At 44.3% G+C, this 23,429-nt stretch overlaps 2 protein-coding genes across 10 annotated transcripts in view; one reads left to right on the top strand and one right to left on the bottom strand.

The window, feature by feature from the left end:
- LOC144943403 (nck-associated protein 1) overlaps positions 1 to 17,434 on the top strand; it is a 46,692-nt gene extending 29,258 nt beyond the window's left edge. For 5 of the 9 annotated variants that reach the window (XM_078870767.1, XM_078870768.1, XM_078870773.1 and 2 more), the window contains 19 exons: positions 133 to 214; positions 595 to 653; positions 1,678 to 1,823; positions 2,446 to 2,578; positions 3,345 to 3,458; positions 5,707 to 5,826; positions 6,220 to 6,359; positions 8,040 to 8,171; positions 8,671 to 8,889; positions 9,337 to 9,467; positions 9,760 to 9,857; positions 10,301 to 10,394; positions 10,528 to 10,610; positions 11,064 to 11,144; positions 11,763 to 11,856; positions 12,423 to 12,539; positions 12,683 to 12,792; positions 13,344 to 13,433; positions 13,868 to 17,434. In XM_078870767.1, the coding sequence (XP_078726893.1) occupies positions 133 to 214; positions 595 to 653; positions 1,678 to 1,823; positions 2,446 to 2,578; positions 3,345 to 3,458; positions 5,707 to 5,826; positions 6,220 to 6,359; positions 8,040 to 8,171; positions 8,671 to 8,889; positions 9,337 to 9,467; positions 9,760 to 9,857; positions 10,301 to 10,394; positions 10,528 to 10,610; positions 11,064 to 11,144; positions 11,763 to 11,856; positions 12,423 to 12,539; positions 12,683 to 12,792; positions 13,344 to 13,433; positions 13,868 to 13,984 (2,160 nt within the window). In that variant the 3' untranslated portion in view covers positions 13,985 to 17,434. The remainder of the gene's footprint in view (positions 1 to 132; positions 215 to 594; positions 654 to 1,677; positions 1,824 to 2,445; positions 2,579 to 3,344; positions 3,459 to 5,706; positions 5,827 to 6,219; positions 6,360 to 8,039; positions 8,172 to 8,670; positions 8,890 to 9,336; positions 9,468 to 9,759; positions 9,858 to 10,300; positions 10,395 to 10,527; positions 10,611 to 11,063; positions 11,145 to 11,762; positions 11,857 to 12,422; positions 12,540 to 12,682; positions 12,793 to 13,343; positions 13,434 to 13,867) is intronic. The other 4 variants (XM_078870769.1, XM_078870770.1, XM_078870771.1 and 1 more) reach the window with 1 other exon arrangement.
- A 1,251-nt stretch (positions 17,435 to 18,685) lies between these two features.
- ENDOU (endonuclease, poly(U) specific) overlaps positions 18,686 to 23,429 on the bottom strand; it is a 28,248-nt gene continuing 23,504 nt past the window's right edge. Inside the window, exons 8-10 of the mRNA XM_078870774.1 lie at positions 20,217 to 20,323; positions 19,668 to 19,810; positions 18,686 to 19,364 (exon numbers count right to left, since the gene is read on the bottom strand). Coding sequence (XP_078726900.1) covers positions 19,250 to 19,364; positions 19,668 to 19,810; positions 20,217 to 20,323 — 365 coding nt within the window. The 3' untranslated portion in view covers positions 18,686 to 19,249. The remainder of the gene's footprint in view (positions 19,365 to 19,667; positions 19,811 to 20,216; positions 20,324 to 23,429) is intronic.

Consider the following 23,429-nt stretch of genomic DNA (forward strand, 5'->3'; position numbering starts at 1 on the left):
TTTATTAATGATGTTAGTGATAAAGTATTTCCATTCCAGTCGGTGAGGAAAATAAGTTGGCAGAATTTGTGTGTGTACAGAGCCTGTGTTACCCTCACACTGCTGCTGCTTCGTGGCCTGTGCCCTTTCCAGAATCTGTCTGTGTGCCCAGAGGACGAGTCCATCATCATGTCCTCTTTCGTCAACACCATGACCTCTCTGAGCGTCAAGCAGGGTGGGTTGTTTGCTCATGCACCGCGCCACCGATTTACTCTCGCGATTCACCTGTTTGGCTCACCGGAGTTTATGCCGTGGCTGTTTTCTGAGTGGTGGAGAGGGCACTTCCCACGGATGGAAAATGTAACACGATCAGTCAATTAAATTTAGACAAAACTCCAGCGCCTTTAAAAATAGCATCAGTTTGTTGTTTCAACAGTCTCTTGACCTATAATTCAGCCTAGCTAACCAGCAACAGTCTACAATAACAGGTGTAAATTCCTTTTTAAAATAGACCATGTCTATGTACTTTAGTGCAATTTTTTTAAGGCCTGACCAACATCAATCATATGTTTGTTAATGGAGAAAGTGATGGCAAGTATTTGTTGTTGGTTGCAGTTGAGGAAGGTGAGATGTTTGACTTCCGAGGCATGAGACTCGACTGGTTCCGGCTACAGGTAAAGACGCACCTTGAGTCCCCCACAATCACCGGAGAAGTCCCTGAATGCATTTCTCTACTTCCAGCTTAGTTGATCATACTCTCAAGATTGTGTTCCCTAATATTTATCCACATTTGACCAGAAAGTACCCAATCTCTTCTGTTCTCTGAAGCTCGGCTTGGTTGAGCCTGGATAATGCTTGGGTGGGTGACCACCATGCACAGCACCACAGCAGGTTGTTATTTGCTGCGGAGCTACGTGGTGGGTAGCACAGCGCAGTGCAAACATATATAATTGTAATGCCCTATGCTCTTATGTACCTGCTCTGCCTTCACCAACCTGCACTGACCAGCACGGTGAATTGCCTTCATTTAACCTCCGCAACCCACACGACATGGAGTCCCTCATCCAGAAGTGAATTGACAGAAGAGGTGTACATGTGCATTTTGGCCACAATTTCTTATAAAATGGCAATGCTGTTGCACAATGTATTCTTTAGAGGTACAGCACAGCCATTACTAATGGCAACACTCTTAATACTCTCACACAGATGCCTCGTACAGGATGACTGATTTTCCGTGTGATTGCAATCAAGTGACATCATCTACAGCCTGAAACCTGCCTCGTTCCTACCCTGGCAGATTCCTCAATGGCTGACCTTTCAAAACAATACCTCTTCAATAATATGAAATTTAATTTGAGCAGCTTGCTCTTAAAGTATGCATGTTAAATGCTGAAATGTGTCAAAACAGTGGTATTTTCACAGCATTAAACTTACTGCTTAGACCGTTAACAACTCGGTATTATTCTGTCTTTTCAGAGCTATGTGGAAATGTAAAGCTAGTCTTGTCTAATGGCAGTAATCGCAACATACCCTCGATTTGTGAAATGTTGCATCACTGATGTGTGTGGTATAAAAAGCTGCATTTTGAACAAGGCAACCCCGGTTGCAAAGGCGTTTGGGTTTATCACTGCAAGCTATACACCGTCGTATTTAATCTGGCGAAACATTAATTAGCTGGGTGCGTTGCTTTCGCTGCAGGCATACACGAGCGTGTCGCGCGCCTCCCTGCACCTCAAGGACCACTGTGACCTGGGCCGCATGATGAACACCATCGTGTTCCACACGCGGATGGTGGACTCGCTCGACGAGATGATGGTGGAGACCTCCGACCTCTCCACCTTCTGGTCTGAGCCTGCCATTGCACACAGCGTTGACACTGGTTACTCTGTGTTTTTCAATTATTTAACGACATGTTTTACTTTGAATAATCCCGTGAGTTGGATCATCTCAAATGCAAGGGTGCCGAGGGTGTCAAGTGACACATAAATAGCAAACGTAATGACACGCATAGAAACATTTCAAAATCTTAAACATGTACGGTATCAAGTACATTTATAGCAAGTCAAGAACAGGAACAAGACAGCCCAGGAAGCGTGCATGAACATTTCACTGCAATCCTATTCACAAATAAGTGTCGCGCACCACCGGTCAGGCAAAATGTGCAGCAAAGGGAGACTTGCAATCCCAAAGCGGTCCTTCCTGGTTAGGCCACGTCTTGTGCATTTCTTCCCTCAAAGATGCAACATTCGCTACTGCAGGCATCGTCACGAGTTAACCAAATGTTGAGAATGAATGGAAATGCTTTCCTCTCGTGGTTCAGTCATGTTTATTGATACACAAGATTAATATAACACGGTGGTTGTAGAGGTATGGTGAATGCCTGCTTGGATTTTTTATGTGTGGTATTTGAAAAAAGGCAACGAGCGTACACCAGTTTTAATCTTGTCGTGAATGTTTTCTTTGCAGTTTCCACAGCCGCCCGTTTGAGAAGATGTTTCAGCAGTGCCTGGAGCTGCCCTCCCAGTCGAGGCACTCCGTCGCCTTTCCACTCATCTGCTCACACTTCATGAGCTGCACCCATGAGCTTTGCCCCGAGGAGGTTGGAAACGCGAACGCATATGTCCACTCGCACGCACGGATGGACCACGCATACACGCCATGGGATGTAGGGATGTTTCTCTGTGTGGTGGTCCTCATAGCGTTGCTATGAATGTGTGCTATGTGTTAGCTTATTCAAACAAGCTGCACTAACTTTGTAGACAGTGGCTGTCTTAGCATATATGTGTGGTCATGGTCAAATTCTGTAACCTTTCTGACTTAACAGTAATCAACCCCACAGGTAGTCATTCCGGAAACAAATTGTACATTCTTTTCAAACAAGTTTACCCGTCATTGCCATTGAAAAATATTTTATCACACAGCGCTTAATAATTCTGGGTCGGAATGCGCGAGTAAAATTCCAATGTGTGTTGTACACCCTCATTTTACTTGCGTGATCTGATCCAGCAATCGATTGCAAATCATAATATTGTTGGCAAAAGCTTTAAAAGTAACAGCTTATTAAAATTTCGCCAATACATCTAATGTATTCAGTTATTGAGTGTTGTGCAATCTCACCAGGTTTTGGCAAAGACATTCCGACTTTTCACCCAGGCAATGGGAGAGCACAGACTCGAGTATTGCTTAACCTATCACTTAAATCGGGAGGCCTCACCGAGTCTCAATACTCGGGAGGGTCCTGCCAGATTTTTGCAGTAGGGGGTAATGTTGCTGCTGTGTAATCCAATTGAGTAATTTGCAGGTAATTCATCAGCTTTGGGATGTTTGGCCAATACCAATTATATTGTTTTTTTTCTTTTTTTTAGCTATGGGAGGAATCCGGAGAACCCGGAGGATACCCATGCAGAACAGGGGGAGAACAAAAAAAACCCACACAGAAAGGCGCCCGAGTCAGGAATCCAACCCAGGCCCTTCTTGCTGTGAGGCACAAGTGATACCACTGCGCCACCACCCTGCCATCCATGATAAAGTTTTTATAGAGTTCTGAGGGGCTATTGTCAGCGATGTCCCCCCACCTATTCGACCGGGGCACCCTTCCTTGTGGGTGTCTCGGGATAAATGGTGGGGAGAATAACGCTTATGGCTACGCTTCCCTGCTGGGTGCTATCCTGACCATGAGTGCCCAGCCCTACGCATCTAGCCCACAGGCCCCCCCTCTCGTGTGGTCACCTACAGTGGCATTGTTATTATTTTTACACTTTTATACATGTGAAGTCTCACTGAGTATCAAGACTGTTAACCTTTTCACAGCCTTGCTTTTTTTTTAAACTGTATGTCACCCTGCAGCCAGCCACTTGTTTAATTAATTGCTTTTGGAAATATTTTCAGAATGAATAGAGCATGCCCTTTCTTCCTTGTGCAATATCTTTCAATTTGACTTAAAACTTTTGTGACTGCAGGAAATCATATTATTTGGTTCTTTCGGTAAAGTCGCGTAGATAAAAAAATTATAATAATAAATAAAGTAAATAATAATAAAAAATACTAATGTAGACTCTAGCCTGGTTATTAAGTTTGGTGAGTGTACTGGTAGTGTATAATGTAGACTGTAGCCTGGTTCTTAACCTCGGTGAGTGTACTGGCAGTCTATAATGTAGACTTATTATTGGTTCTTTCAGTAATTGAAATAAAATCAAAACAAAAATCACGATGTTTCGATCGCAACACAAGCGGTCGTCATCAGGAAAAGGGGGGTTCGCCTCTAAAGGCAAACTGTGAAAGGTTTAGAGATGGGCGTAGCCCAAGTGTGTCAGCAGCATGGGCAGGGCAGCTAATGTTAATGTAGGAGAAGAAAAGTAACTACACCAATCAAAAGGCCGCCAGGCAATCATTGCACCTCGCTCCACACACCCACACTGCTGACGGTGGAGGTTGACAAGAAAACACAAATCAAGTCATGACCCAAAGTGGTTGATGACATCTTTCCAATGATTGCTGAGTTTATAACCATCCTCTCAGTTGAAATTGTGTCTGTGTCTGTATATATAGATGGCTTCATGAACTAATCTTTGTTGATAGCCAGTGGGCTGGCAAAGTCCCATCGTTTTAGAGAAATCAATTTCGTGTGAGCCAGCCGTATTAAATAATGATCAGCCACGGCAGAAGTATTGGTCCTACCGTGTTTCAAATCTGCCTTATGCTCACGAACACGGTCCGAGACATGTCGCTTAGTTTCCCCAATGTGGCTGCTGCCGCAGATACAGCTTAGTTTGTAGACGCCGGGATATTGCATGTCAGGAATCTTGTCCTTCACAGATAGGATCAGATCACAAATTTTACGTATTTTTATAATTTTAATACCGAAAGAACCAATAATAAGTCTACATTATAGACTGCCAGTACGCTCACCGAGGTTAGAAACCAGGATACAGTCTACATTTGTGTTTTTTTTGTATTCACTTAATTTTTTTTTTATGTCTATGTGACTTGACCGAAAGAACCACGAAATGGCAGCAGCAAACGCATGTGTGTAGCCCACAAACAAACCTGACATTCAGTCATGAGAAATATCGGGAGCGGCCACAGTGGAGGGAATTGCTAGCTCACAAAAATAGACGGGACTAGCTGTGCAAAGGTTAAGTCTTGCCATCCTTAATGTGGGACGCTCTTGGCCATGATCATCATTTATTGGCTTATGTTTAGATTATTTTGAGAACTCCCTGAACACTTTGCTGGCCACTCGTGTAATACATTGCGACTGATTGCGTCTGCTGCAATGCAGGTGTAATGGGGAGAGTGGTTGTAAAATCCTTAACGATATATAGGATGGGAGTCTGCATTGTCCAGATTAGGAAGGCCCATTGGCTTCATTGAGCATTGCACAACAGACACAACCTGAGCCATCACTTCTATGTAGTGGAGTAAATTAATGAATACATTTAGAATCAGGTTAAAGGCCCCTAATAAGTAATAAGTCTTTTCCAGTGGAAATGCTGACTGCATTTTATGGGAGCAATGCAAATACATTTATTTAATATCATGCACACTGGGCACTTAAAAATCACACGGGGAATATTTGACACAGTGGTATCTGTAAATGACGAGAGATACCCACCACTCGATAGTAACTGTTTGAGTGTGTCAGCTAAAATTCACAACCGATTAAACGCATGCAAATTTCCTGGCATTGCGTATGGCGTTGGTAATTGCTGATGTTTACTTTGACAGCGTCATCACATTGGTGACCGCAGCCTCTCGCTTTGCAACTTCTTCCTGGATGAGATGGCCAAGCAAGCACGCAACCTCATCACGGATATCTGCTCCGAGCAGTGTGCCCTCAGTGACCAGGTACGTGCTGTATACCAATGGCCTTTCATTCTAGGCAAGTTTACTGGCAGAGCTAAGAATGCTCCTGCTTGTTTTCAAATCCTAATTAGGAACATGAGTTTCACAGGAAGTGTGGTCAAGTGTATAAAATGGGAACTTGTGGTACGCAGTTCAGAATTTTCTTGGTGTTTGTATGCGCGTTTGTGCAACAGCCTCGTAGTTATCGCACTGCGGCTGGGTGCGGTCCAGGCCACACCTCCCCCTCTTGTGTGCCAAGCCGGCCTTCATAGTTGCTCGCAAACAGCACTTGCCCCCACCAGTCAATAAGGCTGCACAGGGATATTGGTCTTTATCTTACCTTTTGTGTGTGCGTGCACACTTTTGTGTTTTGTGTGGGTGGCATCTTATAATCAGCTGCTGCCCAAGCACTGTGCCAAGACTATCAGCCAGGCGGTGAGCAAGAAGTCCAAAAAGCAGGCACAGAAGAAAGGGGAAACGGAGAAAGAAAAACCCGGAGTGGAGAGCATGCGCAAGGATCGTCTTATCAGCACCAAGTGAGCGCTGCGTTGTCTGCATTGCGGTCGATCCAGTAGCCAAAAACCCCTCTTAAATGTGACCAATGCACTCTTTCCTTTCATCGGCGATTTAATAAATAATTGATACTTAAGAGGTAGTTTTTAGACCCTGGGTTTGAATCAAGCCCCAGCCACCTGTGATTAAGACCAAGTCCTCTTTTGTTGCTATTTGATTATCCCAGGCCAGTCACCAATGACTGCAAAAAAATAATCTTGTAATAATATCGGTTTGGCTGACATGCGATGAACATTAACCACTGTAGCTGGGCACATGGGAATGTGCGGCCTCTTTTATGTGGCTCAGAGGTCAAACGAAAGAGATCTCGGGAGTACAGCGGTACCTTGACTTTCGTCACTTCGCTCTTTCAGTCGTTTTCAATTATTACCACATTTCAAATTTCATCCACGTGCTTTTGTCTTTCCTCCGATTTCATCCCAAACCTTCCACGGCGTTCGCGCCACGTGCCATCTTTTTCGTTGAGTCTTTGAATGGAGTCGTTCAGTGAGCATCTCTTATATTTGTGTTTATTCATAAACTAGAGGTTGTTCGGGGGCGCCACAGGCGCCCCCTCATAACCATTTACGGCCTTCGGCCAGGAAAGTCACGAAAAAAATTGCGCACGAACGACGCATTTACGCAAGCACCCGATGTACCGTTTTGAAGTTTTAAAATGAAACATCTTTGAATTGTATTATGTTTTGAATTCGATAATTGTATTTCTTCATTGAAAGCTTATATCATTTTACATCTGGAAGACTTCACTGAAAAGGATACTTCACGTGAATTTTCTCTCGTCGTTAAGTAGATGGCCTTGCTGGGGGTTCGGTTCGATGCGGACTTTCACCTGTTTGGGATTGCGGGATCGAGATAAGGCGACATTAGAGCTGCTGGCCGTGCGTGAAGACCGCCGTCTGCAGATCGATTCCAACGTAATCGAACGTCTGTCCCTGTGCCTCCGTCTTTCATGCAGAGGGCGCGTAGGTTTGCAGCGGCCCCTGCATGAAAACGACGGAAAGTGCAGCGTTCATCAGAGATAGATAAAGTTGTGCGCTTATATAAGAGTATTATTAATACTGTGCTTCTTTCTGTTATTATCCTGTAAACAATTAATAGTTTTTTTTGTGATAACAGTATAATACTACAGTGTTCATAGTTATTTTCGTGATTATAAAACACGTGTACAGTATTCATACTGTGCTTATTTTTGTGATTACTGTAAAATACTTTTTTTTGTGCCTTAATATATTCATAATGGGTCCTAAAGTGTGGTGATAGTAAAGCTAAAATAGCTCATAAGGTTCTCAATTTGCAAGAAAAGCTTGACAGAATCAAACTTAACGAGCGAGGCTAAATAAAGGCTCTGCTTTGACATTCGTCCGTGCGCTGGTCCCTTACCAGACGAAAGTGCGAGGTATTCCTGTAGTTCTATTATGTCCACCTCTGGTTCGTTTCCCTAACATGCAAGGTTACACTGCCATTTGAGAGAAGAATTCAAATATATTATTTGTAATGTGATGTGAAACTGACTGCACAATCGGGATAACATTGGGGGGGGGGAAATGTAAGTAAATCAATATTCAGTGCCAATATTGGAGGCAGGTTTTTAATGTGGGTTTCAACGCGCACGGGCTTCTGTCTGGCTGCCTTGCTGTGTGAAGTCTGGACAAGCTGCACACGGCACTGGTGGAGCTCTGTTTCGCCATCAACTACGCCCCGTCCATCGTGGTGTGGGACCACACCTTCACACCGCGCGAGTATCTCGCCCTGCACCTGGAGTACCGCTTTACAAAGTACGCACAAGTGCACAGATGCATGTGCGAACGGATTACACGCACGCACACACACACAGATTGACGTGTTCCCCTTGATTGGGTTTTATTCTGAGTTTCGCGCGCAAGCGTTAGTCGTGGCAGTTTGGTGGTAAAGTACTCCCAAAGACGTCGTCTCATTTAGCAAAGAGACTGCTTCAATACAAGTTTTAACATTAAAATATGATCTGTCACATACATCACAATGTGTGTTTAAAGATGGGATGTGAAATTGGATAGCTCTGTGGGAAGCAGAAGTTTTATATGAATTCATACATTTGTTAGCTCCCTTTGATACGACGCTCAGTCAGGCCATTGTAGTGTTCCTCTTTTTGTGGTATGGCCCATTTTTGGCTAAACAGATATTCCTGAATTTAGTGTTTTTCAGTACAAGATACAGTGTTTACCTGTGACTGCTATCACACTTTCACGCTTGCAAACACGATGGGTGAGTGTCTGGTTTTGTTGTCGCGGCACGCAGGGCCATCGTGGGCATGACGATGTACAACCAGGCGACGCAAGAGATCGCCAAGCCCTCGGAGCTGCTCACCAGCGTCAAGGCCTACATGTCGGTGCTGCAGTCCATCGAGAACTTTGTTCAAATCGACATCACGCGCGTGTTCAACAACGTGCTGCTGCAGCAGACGCAACACATGGACAGCCACGGTGACACCACCATCACCACGCTGTACACCAACTGGTGAGGACCACATCTCGCTGACATCTCACCGAGGTTTCACTGGTGTTTGGCCACAGCGTCTGTGATGAGAAGTTCAGCCATCAGTTGTTCATCATTGAACTACTTGAGTGAACGTCAAAACTGAAAATCGAACAAATGGAAAAAATTGGTTCTGGTGTGAAACACTGACTGGAGGTGGAGTTTAGGTGTAATGTTTGGGTTCACAAAGTCGGCCAGTCCTTGTATCCCATTGGCTAGTCTATTTGGGCTGGAGTTAGGGCCAGCATTTGCTTGGTTAGTACACTTAATCTGCAAACGTTTTTCCCCCTCCACCCTATTGAAACATACGGCTGGTTTCGGTTTTTGGCAGCATTTTAGTTTCCAGTTTGTAAAGTGCCATGCTGTGCAGCTGGCCGTGGGATGTTGATCTGTGTGGGTACGACGCTGACCCCACCGTCTGTGTGGCAGGTACTTGGAGACCCTGCTGAGGCAGGTGAGCAATGGCTTCATCGCGTATTCCCCGGCCATGAAGGCGTTCATCAACCTGCCCACGGAGAACGAGCTCACGTTCAACGCGGAGGAGTACTCGGACATAACCGGTGCGCTCCCACTGCGGGTATCGGTGAAAATGTTTTTATCATGGAAGCAGTCTTCACAATTAAATATACTGCTGAGGGTGGAGTGGTGGTGCCATGGTTAGTGCGTTGCACCACAAACCCACTAAGTCAGATATTACCACAGCTAACATCGGTGGTGATTAATGGTTCATACCAAAGCTCCCTGACAAATGGGCCGTTCCCAAAAGGTTTTGTTGCATCGAGCACATGAGATAAGGCGAATCCATACAAGTTCTGAACACGATGTCTGTGTGTGCATCGACTCTCGCTGCAGAGATGCGAGCGCTGGCCGAGCTGTTGGGACCGTACGGAATGAAGTTCCTCAACGAGAGCCTCATGTGGCACATCTCCTCCCAGGTGGCCGAGTTGAAGGTGGGTGCGACTCGTTCATGCCACAGTCGCTGCACGACGATACTAGAAGTTACAAGTGTACTCTTCAAAAGGAAGGCCTGCATTCATGTTCCACGTGATGTTGCTACTCGTAATGCTTTTGTATTCATCACGATGGGTTTGACTAATGTTAAGACTGTCCTGAAACTGGATAAATATATTTCCAGACACAACAACAATAACAATAGCCGCCATTCTCCACAAGGTAACAGTGATGTTGCCACAGTACTTGTGCCAAGCTTAGGTGCACTTTGTAGCCACATGAAGTGTCGGATACTCCCTAGCAGGAGGTCAAGTGTTTGTCAGAGGTTAATTGACTGGCAGATGCAACACCTGTTCTCCAAGTGCCGAACAAACACACACTCGCACGCACGAAGCATGCAATAAAGGCTAAACCACTCGTGTAACAATCTCCCTACCTGCAGAAACTGGTGATGGAGAACATGGAAGTTCTGATGCACATGAGGACGAGCTTTGACAAGCCCGAACACATGGCAGCACTTTTCAAGAAGCTCCAGTGTACGTGTCAGCCGTGTGCCTTTTGCAAACCTTTAACCAAACCCACACCGGTGAATTTGCATACCCCCCCCGGGCTGTACCGTTCGGTACAGGATGAGCTAAAGTTCCTGTGTCGGTGTGGCCTGTGCTGCAGCTGTCGACAGTGTGCTCAAGCGGATGACCATCATCGGCGTGATCCTGTCCTTCCGATCCCTGGCACAGGAGGCGCTGCGTGATGTGAGTCATTGCACGCATCGCACCAAGATTGTCACTTTGATCGCTCGGGGCCTGAGCCAGGCAGTAGAGTCCAACCCATTTCATCTTCTCACCTTCACGTGTGAGATGTGACCATCATATTGAATCGCGTTAACTAACAGTTTTGTCATTTTTGCACTCGACATTAAATCGTGTATATATATATGAAAAGGTTGAGTTTTTAGAAGTACTGGATTAACAGCTCAGGAACATTTAATATGCAACCAGAATTATTTTATTAAAGCCCACCCAGAATTTGCAAAGTAGTGACCTTAAACGTAATTTTATTGGTCTAATTATTCTGTCTGATGAAAAAAATTACTATTTGGCACATCCTACTGTGGTGTAATGCCACCAATGTTGTTTGTTTATTTGTTTAAATACAGTGCTTGCTGTGCAATGAAACACAACAATGTGTGTGCATGTCTTCTCTAGGTGTTATCCCATCACATTCCGTTCTTACTCAGCTCCATTAAGGACTTTAAGGACCACATACCTCGTGAGACGGATATCAAGGTAATGTGCACTCCTGAGATCATTGACTATGCGATAACACTCGCGTAGCAGAGTGGTATTGAGACAAAGTGCTTATTTCTCTTATCTTTCGACGATACATTTTTCTTCATAATATATGGACATATTGTTTCTGAGAAGTTCAACAAATTTTAGCCGATTTAGAAAAATATAAGAATTAGTTGAAGTAAATATAATCTTTAAAGCCTCTACATTTGCCAAAGGCCCCCCCACCCTATCTTGTTTTTAATATAGAAGAGCATTCTCAGAATTGCTACAATGTTGTGGAAGTGACTAAAACACCGAGATCTTAACCTAGCGTGCACGTACCCCCTGGGGGTGCGAGATGCCCTTTCTGGGCGTGCGAGACATGGCAGATTTTTTTTTATAAATCATCAAAACACATTATGTACGGGCACGTAAGTGAAACTACTTTGTTTGATCAAACCTATGTATTTATTTACATATATTTTTTAGCGATTGAGAACCAAAGGGGTGGTGCAAGGCTGCAGTAAAGGTTAATAATCACTGACCTTGATAATCATAAGTACTCTTCCTAGATGTGTGAAATCATTATACACGACGTACCAGATGACAGTGATGATGCTGCATATGGTGCAGGTGGCGATGGGGGTGTACGAGCTGTCGTCTGCCGCGGGGCTGCCGTGCGAGATCGACCCGGCCCTCGTCCTCGCGCTCACCTCACAGAAAGGGGGTAAGATGAGCGGTCTTCTTTCGTACGGCTGATGTAGATGCAGAGCAACACCTACGATTTCACATCCAGATGGTTAAGCCAGATAACCGCGTCAGGAGCAGCAGAGTGAATCGCCGTAATGTCTCCTCCGTATGTGTAGATGGGGCAATGCGCTGTTCTGGTCTCTTTTCTGGATAACCACAGTCGCACACTGGAGAGTTTTTAATTTCCCATTCGTGCATCGGGTATCCGCATCTATTGTCATGGTTTGTGCAGATGCGGTTTAGGGTGGACCATGAGCTGTGACCAAAGCTGACAACGACGAATTGGGGACATTTATGGAGACATTCCTGGAGACTAACTCCCAAGTGGCTGCCGCAGTTACTTCTGAGACATTAAATGGTGCATTGCGAATGTTTTACAAGGGAGATCACTTATGGTCACAAAACGACAAACGCATCGTGACAATGTGCGATTGCACAGCCTGGTTAAATGTGCATCGTCATATAAATAGTGACGGGTGAACAGTAGCGAACATTGTTTGCTTAACATCTGACGTGTACTCCACACATTGCACCTCCCTGCAGAAAACCTGTCTCCAGAGGAAGAGTACAAGATTGCCTGCCTTCTCATGGTTTTTGTGGCTGTGGCCATTCCGACCCTGGCCAGCAACCCACTCTCCCAGTACAGCCCACTTCTGGAAGGCATGTTCTCCCCCCCCTCTCACTGTATTTGTCCGACTTCTCGTCACTATTCTCGCATATCGCTCTCCTGCCGTTTGATTGACCGCAAAATGTGCCGTACGCCACAGCGAGCACCTTGAGCAACCGGTGAATGCTCATTGCAGGTCACGTGAACAACATCCACTGCCTGGCCAAAGCCGTGAACCAGATTGCAGCGGCGCTGTTCACCATCCACAAGGGCAGCATCGAGGATCGACTCAAGGAGTTCTTGGCGGTGCGTTTCCCCCCCTTGGCTCCCGGTTTCTCCTGGCAAGGCTTTAAATAACCACCCAAACTGGCCCCCACACACATTTAGTGGAGAAGTCCTTCAAGGGACATTGTGTGAGATTATGTATGCTGTGTTTAAGATTTGTTTTCTTTTATAATTATTTTCTATGAGTGTTCAGATTCTTCTAAACCAAAATATTCATTATCTTGAAAGATTGGCTGCTCTGATTTTATTTCCCCATTTGCTTCTACTCTGCACCTCATCCCTTGTCACGTCCACTGTCCTCATATCTCTCTCACTCCACGAAATATTTCCATCTTACCCTCGGCCTCCTTCTTCTCTGCCATGTACCGTCATCAGGTTTAAAATAGTTGTTCTTACATTTATTTCACAGTATTTGTTAAATATTTATAGAAGAACCCAGTACATAATGTAGGACACAATATTTTTTAAAGAAAAGTCATTTGACAGTTGGAATAGAATATATCTACACTGCAGATGCTCAATTGTTTGCTCATTATTGTGTCTTTATTCTCATTGTCTCTGAATTATCTCAGCTGGCCTCCTCCAGTCTGCTGAAGATTGGACAAGAGACGGACAAAGTGTCGACCAGAAACCGTGAATCTGTCTACCTCCTGCTAGATATGGTGAGGATGGATGTGGTGCTAATATGGTGCAAAACGGCAGCCAATTATAGGGCTGCTTATCCATAACACATTGTGGATCCTCTGAACCATCGCAATATCACACTCAGAGTCAGGTGTGTGCCGTAGTAATTTTGAATATAGCGGTGGTGCGGTTACTCACTGCGTGGTTATCAGCCACAGAGTTATGGCCTCCAAAAGTTACTTTTTGTTTAGAACAATGAGTCATGGGGTTAAAATGGGGCAGGGTAATAACAATACATCTTAGACCACTTTTACTTCAAGAACAATGCATTCAAATGTAAAGACATGACGCTAGATCTGCCGCATTACGTTGCAGTTACTCTTCACTAGCAGTGCTGTCATGCGTGTAGTCGGGCCGGAGCCGCCACCTATTCACGTTTGTGTGTGTGCGCAAATGTCGGTGTGTCGTACAGATAGTCCAGGAGTCCCCGTTCCTGACGATGGACCTGCTGGAATCGTGCTTTCCCTACGTCCTGCTGCGTAACGCCTACCACGCCGTCTACAAGCAGGGGCTGAGCGCCGCCTCCTAGAGTGCTCGCCACACCCAACGTTGCCCGTTGACGTCTTTCTATCACGTTCGTCTGTTCCGCCCACTTTTGTGTCAAGTGAGTGTGGTGTTATTCTGTCTGTCGTGGCGTCCTCGTTGAAGAGAGTTACTTTGCACAATGAAATCTTTTGACATGTGCCTCGGTGTGCGTTGCCTCGGCCCTACAGCAGACAGGCTGTCCCATGTGCCCTGCACGAGGGTGTTCGTCTGAACGATTGCGTAATTCGTGGGCAATCACCTGGTGGTTGTGCTGGCAGGCATTCGCATGGGGGCAGTGTTTACCTTTTGATTTTTAGAAAGTTTAATCTTGTATAAGAGGTGGTGCCAAAAATCCCACGTCTTTTGTAAATTAGCAGATCCCCTTCACATTAGTCACGGCAGTGTCAATCCCTTCAAAGATTGAGTTCTCAGGGCAAAGTAAACTATGACGTCAGACTTAGTTGCTGCACGATTTAATGTTGTTGTAAATGATAAATATATCTTCCCAGAAAAATGGAAGGACAATGAAGGAGGTCAACAGTTAAGCATGGCAGAAGTTGATTTCTAAAAATCTGTTAATTGGAATGAGTAGAAGCCAAACATGGCCATTGTGTGACTCAAATACTTCCTTCTGTTTGAGATGAGAAAGTTCAAAGCATCTGGTTATCCCATTACTCCCGACTAGAGAGTAGCAGGAAATCAAGAGCTCAGAGTCGATCCAAGGTTACTGCGGTGACCATATGCCAACACTTGTTGGAAAGCCAACCACATGGCTTGCAACTTTACATGTGGTAATAAAATATACCAGAAACATGACAAAATAGAATGTTCCTATTGAAAACGAAGCTGTAGAGATTTCTTATGGTGTGAACCGACAAAAATGCACACAGACATGTGCTTGACATGCAGAGCAGCTCAGAGTTGGTTTGGGATTGGCGTGTTGCTTGCCATTGCTAGTTCAGTGGTGGCACACGTTCTGTGCTTGGCACAAAGGTTTCCTGTATGGGTTCGAGGCAGGCACCTGTCTTCATGCAAATGCTCCTCAACCCCCTGTGGGTTTCGTGTATCGGTGAAGCTCTGAAACTGAAAGCTGCCGTTGCATTGTGGGTCCTGTATTGTGCCGACCTAGTAAGTCTGAGGAATGGGTTGATGGCAGTTGATTTGCACGTGTGGAAAAACATTCAAAAATTTGTATTTAAAGGTTTTAGTGTTTCCAAAAATGTAAACTGTTAATGTAACCTCTTAGCATTATTTTACTTTTTTTAACTGCATTTGAAACTTGCATTACAAACTGCACTGATTAATGCTTATATTTTCTGGTTCAAATTTTGCGTTTTCAGATTGTGCCATTCATTTGTGGCATTTTGTGGGCGAATATTCTGTCGGATACATGCAATGGTGTGATCACTGAAGCATTTGGGCTTATGCCCTGCATGGCTAGTCCTGTTTTACTTTTGCTGTTGCGAAAACATGCACCCTCCTAAATTGGGCATCCTCTATCACAATAAAAGGGCAAAAAGCTTGCGATGTTCACTGTGCAGAGCTGTTTTGAGCAGCTCTTTCAGATCCTGTCCTGAGCAAGGAGTCGTGCCCAGGCAGTCAACATCACCACAGGTGGTGGTGTAGATCAGAGAAGTACGGACGGAGGTTGTGGCACCGTGTGCCTCTGGTTATTCTTCATAGCTGGCAATAGGCACTCACTCTTCTGTCACCGAATGCTTTGTTTTCTCCATGCCATGTGTAGTAGTAAATGACTCTCATACTTGCTCTTGTTTACATATTGTAACATAAACATGAATTCAGACTTTCGGGTTATCTTTTAGATGTTTTTTTAATTATATTAGCAGACTTTTTTGTTAAGTTGCCTGGTGGAAGTGAAGATGCACATCACTGATTATTATTATTTGCTCTTTACTCATCACTGGTCTAGATTTGTGTATATATATTCAGTGTTAACTTGCAATTTTCATAATTTTGAATATTCAGCAAACAATAAGAAAGCATTTACACCACTTACTATTCCTTTAGATTTCGGTTTGTTTGATACGATTATATGCATTAATTTACACGTATTATAATATCTGAAAATTTGTACAAAATGAAAAATGTGTAATTTTACTTTTTTCATAAATATTCTTTGTGTTAAGATAGTATGGACAAAAATGCATGTCCGAAGTGTGGCAGTGGGGCGAGGTCTTCACTCTCCCTCCATCTCTTGTAGAGCCAGTCACCTCTATTGATCCACTCTTCCTCGACATGAGTCTGATGATATTTCACCTAACTGTGCAAAGTGAGCAGTTGTCTTCATTTTTTTGGAAAATTTAAACACAAAACATTCTGCCCAGTGTATTTCACAACCTCAAGTTATATTCTTTGGGTTAACATGGGTATGATGCACACCGAAGCCACACATTACCACAAAGACATGCATTTGTGTTAAGTTATCACTTTGCAGATTATTAAACTGGAATACAAATATACATTTTCAAACTGAAGTGTGTAACAATACGCGGTGCAATGTGAAACGGTTGTTCATGCTGACTGTAGTGTGGCTGAGGCCAAATTCATCTTTTGAGTTTTTTGAAAAATAATTTCCTAAAAGTGATCTGGCAGATTTTGATATTCATTACTGGTCAATGTGTTTCCATTTTTAAAGTTTGTTTCAAATGTCCCTGCGGGAATTTGAAACGATTGACTTAACTGCGTTTAAGTGCGTCGTATTGCCGGAGGGTTATGGGTCAGATGGGTTTTTTTAGACGGTGATGAAAACTGAGTTTGAGTTTTTTTTATGGTTTGCAATTTACTGTATGTGATGTCATTGTCTTGTTTTGGTTTCATTATCTTTGTTATAGTTTTCAAGACTTTGCCATTTCCACTGTAAGCTAAGCAACTTAGAACACAAGCATCGAGCAAGCTGGTTATATATACGGTATGTGCGTGTCTGTTATATCCGCACGACTCTGACAAGGTGCGTGTCCAAACAAGCGTCTTAACACAAATGGTTTAAATGGTGGCACGAATGGCCTGGGTTGACAATGCTCTTATACGTGTTTGTTTTATGAATGAGATTTTGCATCATTTGACAATTAAAAAAATAGAATATTAATATTTACAGCTGTATAAACATTGCATCTGAAACGTAAAAATGTTCCGTGTAGAGTGACCAAACTTGGAACGATATTTTTAACGAGTTAAACTTTCCAAGGCTTGCACTGTATGCTTATCGAGTTTATCCTCTTTCTAGTGTGCAGGTTGCTACTGTATATCGTTGCGGCGGTAATTGTCGTGAACTGCATTAGCACACGAGCGAAACGCTTGGCCCCCGCTTCCTCTATAGTCGAGAGAAGTGGCACGATGCAGTGGCGTGCGCGGCCACGTGCCCGCTACTGTACTGCAGCCGAGGGTGCTCCGAACTGCATGGGGTCTCCATCGACAATAAATGAAGGTTTGAAGACTCCTTGGTGATTGTCTCTGTTTGCTGCTCACCCCCGCGTCGATGTGAAGGACTGAAAGGGGGAGTATTTGTGCCAGTTCCCTGCGCATCGTAGCCCCTGCTTCAGGTCCGTTCACGAGTGTGTGTTTGGACTGCAACAATGGGTGCTCTGATTCTACGATCATCAAGAACCAGGTTCTGCTGATCCAGAAATACCCCAGGAATGAGCGTCGGTGTCTTGAATCGTTACGAGTCATGAAGCTCCATGAGCTTCGCCCCTCCCATTCCATCCTCCCAGCCCATAGGCAACAGGTAAATGATTCTAGATTTGAAGCTTTCGTGACTGCAAGGAATCATCTTCTTAGGTTTTTTCGGTAAAGTCACGTAGAAAGTAAAATAAAATAAAAACAAAAATCACGACGTTTCGGAGGCAACACAAGTCTCCGTCATCAGGTGGGACCGTCACAGCCAGATTAGCTGTATCAAGTGAGGCAATGATTCAAGATGTAATCCCTTAAAAGCGAGTTGAGGGGGGAGGGAGAGGGAGGGGGGAGCTCATCAGACTATGGTAGCCAATGAAAGGAACGTATCGGGAGGGAGGGGGGGCGAGGCCAAAAGAGTGGGCGATGGACGTGGAAGCGCTTGTGCCCAAGCGGCCAATTACTGCACACGCCAACACAAAACAGGTAAATGTTTTATTTACCTAGAGGGTGCAAGGATTCCACTAACAGAGCACGTCGACTCACGCGACCACCGGCATCAGTCTACCACGTGCTCTGCTCATGGTGACCTTGCGCTTTCTCGCCGAGTCCGGCTCACGGTTTTTTTGTCGAGGCTGCGTTTGAAAGGAAGCCGGTGAAAAGATTCGAGGGGGGCAATCCCCTTTGTTGAATCAAGCCACATGCTGCCTATGCTGCTGCTGCTGCTTCTATTGACCCTCAACCAAGGGTTAGGGGTCAATCATTGATGCACAAGGCATCTCGCACAGACACGCTTTGGTGATGGCAACTGTTATTTACATGCTATAACTTGTGCACAAATTAGGTTTTTTATTTCTTGCAAGCCACATGTTTACACTTTGCCTGACTACACCCTGACTTTGCTGGACACATGAAAAAAATGTGACTTGTGTGCATCAACATTTACCATTTAACATGTGGTAACAAATAAAGTACATGGTTTATTGTTCTGTGATGTCTTTCCTAGATGGACATGCTTTGCTGCCGTGGTACAACATGTGACAATTTATGCAACGCAGTACTCATTTTCAAATTTATTTTTGATTCAAAGAACATTAAGGAATACTTTTTTTTTATAATTTAATACCAATTAACACCTGCATTTTTATCACCAGGTTATGTAACCAATTTGTTTTTAATGACTACAACTTAATGAATTAAATTGTAGTGACTTGAGGATGACCATAACATTAATAGTATGTCCTTGCTATGTGGCAAACTGACAACTTTACAACTTTAGATGATGACAAACAGTTGGTACTAAAATTATGGAACGGTTTAAGCAGAACAGTTGCTTGGAGAACCGAATTTTATGTGCTCGTATTTTCCCTTTCATCTTAGGCCTATGTGTATTCGACCACACTGACACAAATACGTGTGAATGTCATAACATCTTTAAACTAGAGCAGTCTTTGGGGGAGAACATTGTTCAGTTGATGGATAAATATCTTAAGTACATTTACATGTGGGTGATTCAATGTATTCCACTTAAGTGTGATGGTGTCCATGGGTGAATGAGAGTGGTGAGCGTCAGTCGGTGGTTCCGCGGGTTCTTGGCTGTTCACGGTGGAGGAGCGGTGTGGCGTTGACGGCCAAGTTAGGGTGAAATGGGGTAAGCCGACGCCACGTATTTCTTGCCGTTGCCGTAGCTGGAATTGGTCCAGGTGTAAGTCTGGATGCCAATGATGTTGCCGTCCAGCTTGATTTTACATCTGGTGACAGAAGGTGTGCACATCGGTTACGCTGAATGCAGACTGTTGCGTCGGTTTTCACGGTTCTGCCGGACAACCCTCCAGAGTGCTTTTGGGCTGCACTGCGAGTTGTTGGGCAACAAAGTCCGACGTTTCAACTCAACATGCTGGGAGCCACTCCAGAAGCTTAAATGTCGGAGATCACGCTGAACAACACGCGGCACGACCCGAAAACACATCGGAGAATGCAGGTTAATCGGTTTGACAAATTGGCAACGGGACATGATAATAAGCGATGCTGGGTCGGTGACAGCGAGCACTCACGCTCCGTCGGGCTTGGAGATGAAGCACAGCGAGTACATCGCCAGATCGAACTCCGGGCTGCTGCCAATGAAAGCCGAGCCGACTTCCTTGAAGTAGCCGTCCCAGTTGAACTGCATGGCCAGCACGTCGGGGTAGCCCGTCCACTGTGAAGAGAGCGCGCACAGGTCCTGCTCTCGTCCGCCGTTGGAGGTATTTATAGAATTATTGTTAAAAGAGCCCGCTTAGCTTTAATTTCTCCTTTACATTGGTCATCGCATTACATCTTGCTGCATTATATTAGAAAGCGCACGAGGGTTATAGAAGTATGAAGGCAGAGCCTTTTAGCCCCTGGTGCATTTATACATTTAGCAGTTTTAATGTAATGTGATCTCTTGATTCCTCAACTGGAAGTAAATAGTTAAAATACGTACAAAACAAATGCAGAAATATGTAATGTGCATGAATTGCAAAGAATTGATTCTCAGTATGGTTTTCTGAATGTATCCTGATTTATAAAAAAAAAACCTTTTAATCGATGAACCAGTGCATCTGGCAGTGTGCGTGCGTTACCGGCCCATCCCAGTTGTGGCTAAAGTAGTTGAGTTTCCCTTCTTTCTCCAGGAGGTAAAACGAAACCCAGTTGTGGAATCCAGACACCTTGCCTCCTTTAATCTCCCCTGTGGGCACAAGACGCGTCGCCAGGTTTAGAACAGCAGGGGGGAGGGGGGGGGCTGCGTCACGCTGCTGCTGGCTGTTGAGCCATCGCGCTCGCACGGTTGTCGGGATTCAAGGTCGCGTTCGTTGGCCTCGAGTGAAGTGGAATTTGCACGTGGATCGATTGCTTCCCTCGTTTCCCGCCCAACGATAGATAACCATAGGTGGTAGCAGCAGCAGCAGCTGTTTTTCCCCTTCGTAATGCTGTAAATAAAAAGAGACATCGGACAGACGCCGCCTTGAGCAAAGATTGCTTACCTCTGGGTGTTTTTGTTAGAGGAACGTTATTTAAAACACGGTAATGATTAGGGCCGATCGACTGTTGTGATGCCCCGTGAGGACTATGATAATAAAATAAAATCATTACCCGAAGAAGGTGCCTACCTTAACATTAAACGAGACCCAACCAGCACCTTGGAACGTAAAACGGCAATCATTGCCAAGTCATCAATTCCCAAGCAAGAGCAATACCCGATGAAACCAAGGGCATCAAAACCACCAAGACTTTATGGGCTACCAAAAATTCACAAGCCTGATGTCCCATTCAGACCCAGAGTACAATAGGCTCTGCCGCGTACAAATTATCACAATACGTAACAAAACAAATTACAGCCCTACATCGATAGGACCTCTTCGTTCATCAAAAAATCTGAACATCTCATATATAATTAAAGATATTAAGCTTAACCTTAATGATATTCTCGAAAGTTTTGATGTGACCTCTGATCACGAGGGTTCCGGTCAACGAGTCAATTAAATTACTCGACACTCTGGTAACGAACAAAGGTTTAGCCAAAGATATCCCAAGACGAGGCGAACACTGTCTAAAGAACACCTACTTCTTGTGGCAAGGTGACTTCTATAAACCAAAGGAAGGAGCAGCAACGGGCTCTCCTTTGTCTCCTGCGATAGCGAATTTGTACGTCGAAGATTTTGAAACAAAAGCAAAAGCTTCAAGCACACTATAACCATCTGCTTGGTTTAGATATGTGGATGACACATTGGTAGTCTGGCCACACGGCAAAGATACATCTCAAGTCGCAAAACCATGCGAGTTGAGATGTATCCATCCAGTTCACCATGGAAGTGGAAGCTGACAGAAGTCTACCATTTCTGGATATTCTGCTCGGACGAGGTAGAAATGGTAAAATAGCACGCAGCGTTTACCGAAAAAAAACGCATACTGACGCCTATCTGAATGCAGAGTCACACCATCACCCCGCACAGAAATCTGTTCTTATCAAGACGCTCATTGATCGAGCTAAGAAAGTGTCAGATGGTGACAGTCTGAGAAGTGAAATTCAACATGTTAAAAAAGCGCTGCAAATGAACGGTTACAATGATGCACAAATCAACAGGGCATAGAATACCAAAATCAAATCAAATAACAAGAGCATTGAAACTGCCCAAATCATGTAAACGATCAAAATATCGTACATTGCGGGAGTAACTGATAAACTAGCCAGATGTTTGGAAAACAAAACATCCGAATCAGATTTGGTACGGTACATAAAATACAGAAATTTACATCTGGTACAAAAGATGTATTACCGAAGCTATCAACAGAAGGTGTGTACAGGATTAACTGCACGTGTGGTAAATGTTGCGTTGGGCAAACAGGACGAATGATCAGCACGAGACTAAAAGAACATCAGAAAAATATTAAATTCTCCCAAATAAAACAGTCCGCAGTAGCAGAACACACGTGCCAACAAGGACACTCAATTGATTTTGATAATGTTGAAGTTCTGTGCAAAACTAGCTACTACTGGTCAAGACTAATTAGATAATCTATCGAAATTGAAAAATCAAAATAACTTTAATCGTTCAGAGAGCTACCGCCTTCGTGCTGCGTGGAAGCGAATCATCAAATAAAACATGATTTAAATGCATGCCTACAAAGGGCAGCGTACTTCAATAGGGATTACAGTTGTAGGGCTATTTTAATAAACACAATCGACAGGAAGGACAAGTTCAAAGGGCGCGCATAATGTACGTTGCCTCAGTAATCCCCCCCCCCCCACATTGTGTAAGAGCGCAGCTGCGTGGTCAACACATCTACGCCTCTATATAAGGAACGAAACGGTAAGACTGACTGTCGCCTGATGAAGCTAGTTGTAATTACTGGCGAAACGTCGTACTCGGATTGTAAACGTTGTGGCTTGGCTCTCCAACACACCGGTGTGCTGTACTAGTATACTACACTATACACTACACTAGTGCTGTACTAGTGACGAATTGCCATGTTCTGTTTACGTGTCTGTGTCGGGTGGTGGCGGGTTTTGACGACACATTTATACATTTACGCGATCTAACCCAAAAACCTCTTATGGACGTTAATGGAATTCATAATTAGTTTATCATTTAATCCCGTATATTATAAGGGGGTGGAATGACATCACTATTATCTTGCACCCAACCACAGATTTTTAGGGAAGTGATAAGACGTTTTGTGAAAATAATATTTTAAAAGTATGCATATTCCCCCAATCTTCAACAAGTGTAAAGATCTGGCCTTTGGTATTTTTGGCGAGCTATATCGTTACATTTGTAACGTTTCGTTTTGGAGTTTTTGTAAATAAATTACAAATTCCTTGGTTGGACAGACATGGTGTGCGTTACAATACAGACATGGTGTGCGTTACAATACAGGCATGGTGTGCGTTACAATACAGGCATGGTGTGCGTTACAATACAGGCATGGTGTGCGTTACAATACAGACATGGTGTGCGTTACAATACAGACATGGTGTGCGTTACAATACAGGCATGGTGTGCGTTACAATACAGGCATGGTGTGCGTTACAATACAGGCATGGTGTGCGTTACAATACAGGCATGGTGTGCGTTACAATACAGGCATGGTGTGCGTTACAATACAGGCATGGTGTGCGTTACAATACAGGCATGGTGTGCGTTACAATACAGGCATGGTGTGCGTTACAATACAGACATGGTGTGCGTTACAATACAGACATGGTGTGCGTTACAATACAGGCATGGTGTGCGTTACAATACAGGCATGGTGTGCGTTATAAACCAGACAGCACGACCAGGGCTGCTGTGGGG

This window comes from Lampetra fluviatilis, chromosome 31, assembly GCF_964198595.1.
Source record: "Lampetra fluviatilis chromosome 31, kcLamFluv1.1, whole genome shotgun sequence".
In the NCBI taxonomy this organism is placed as follows: Eukaryota; Metazoa; Chordata; class Hyperoartia; order Petromyzontiformes; family Petromyzontidae; genus Lampetra; species Lampetra fluviatilis.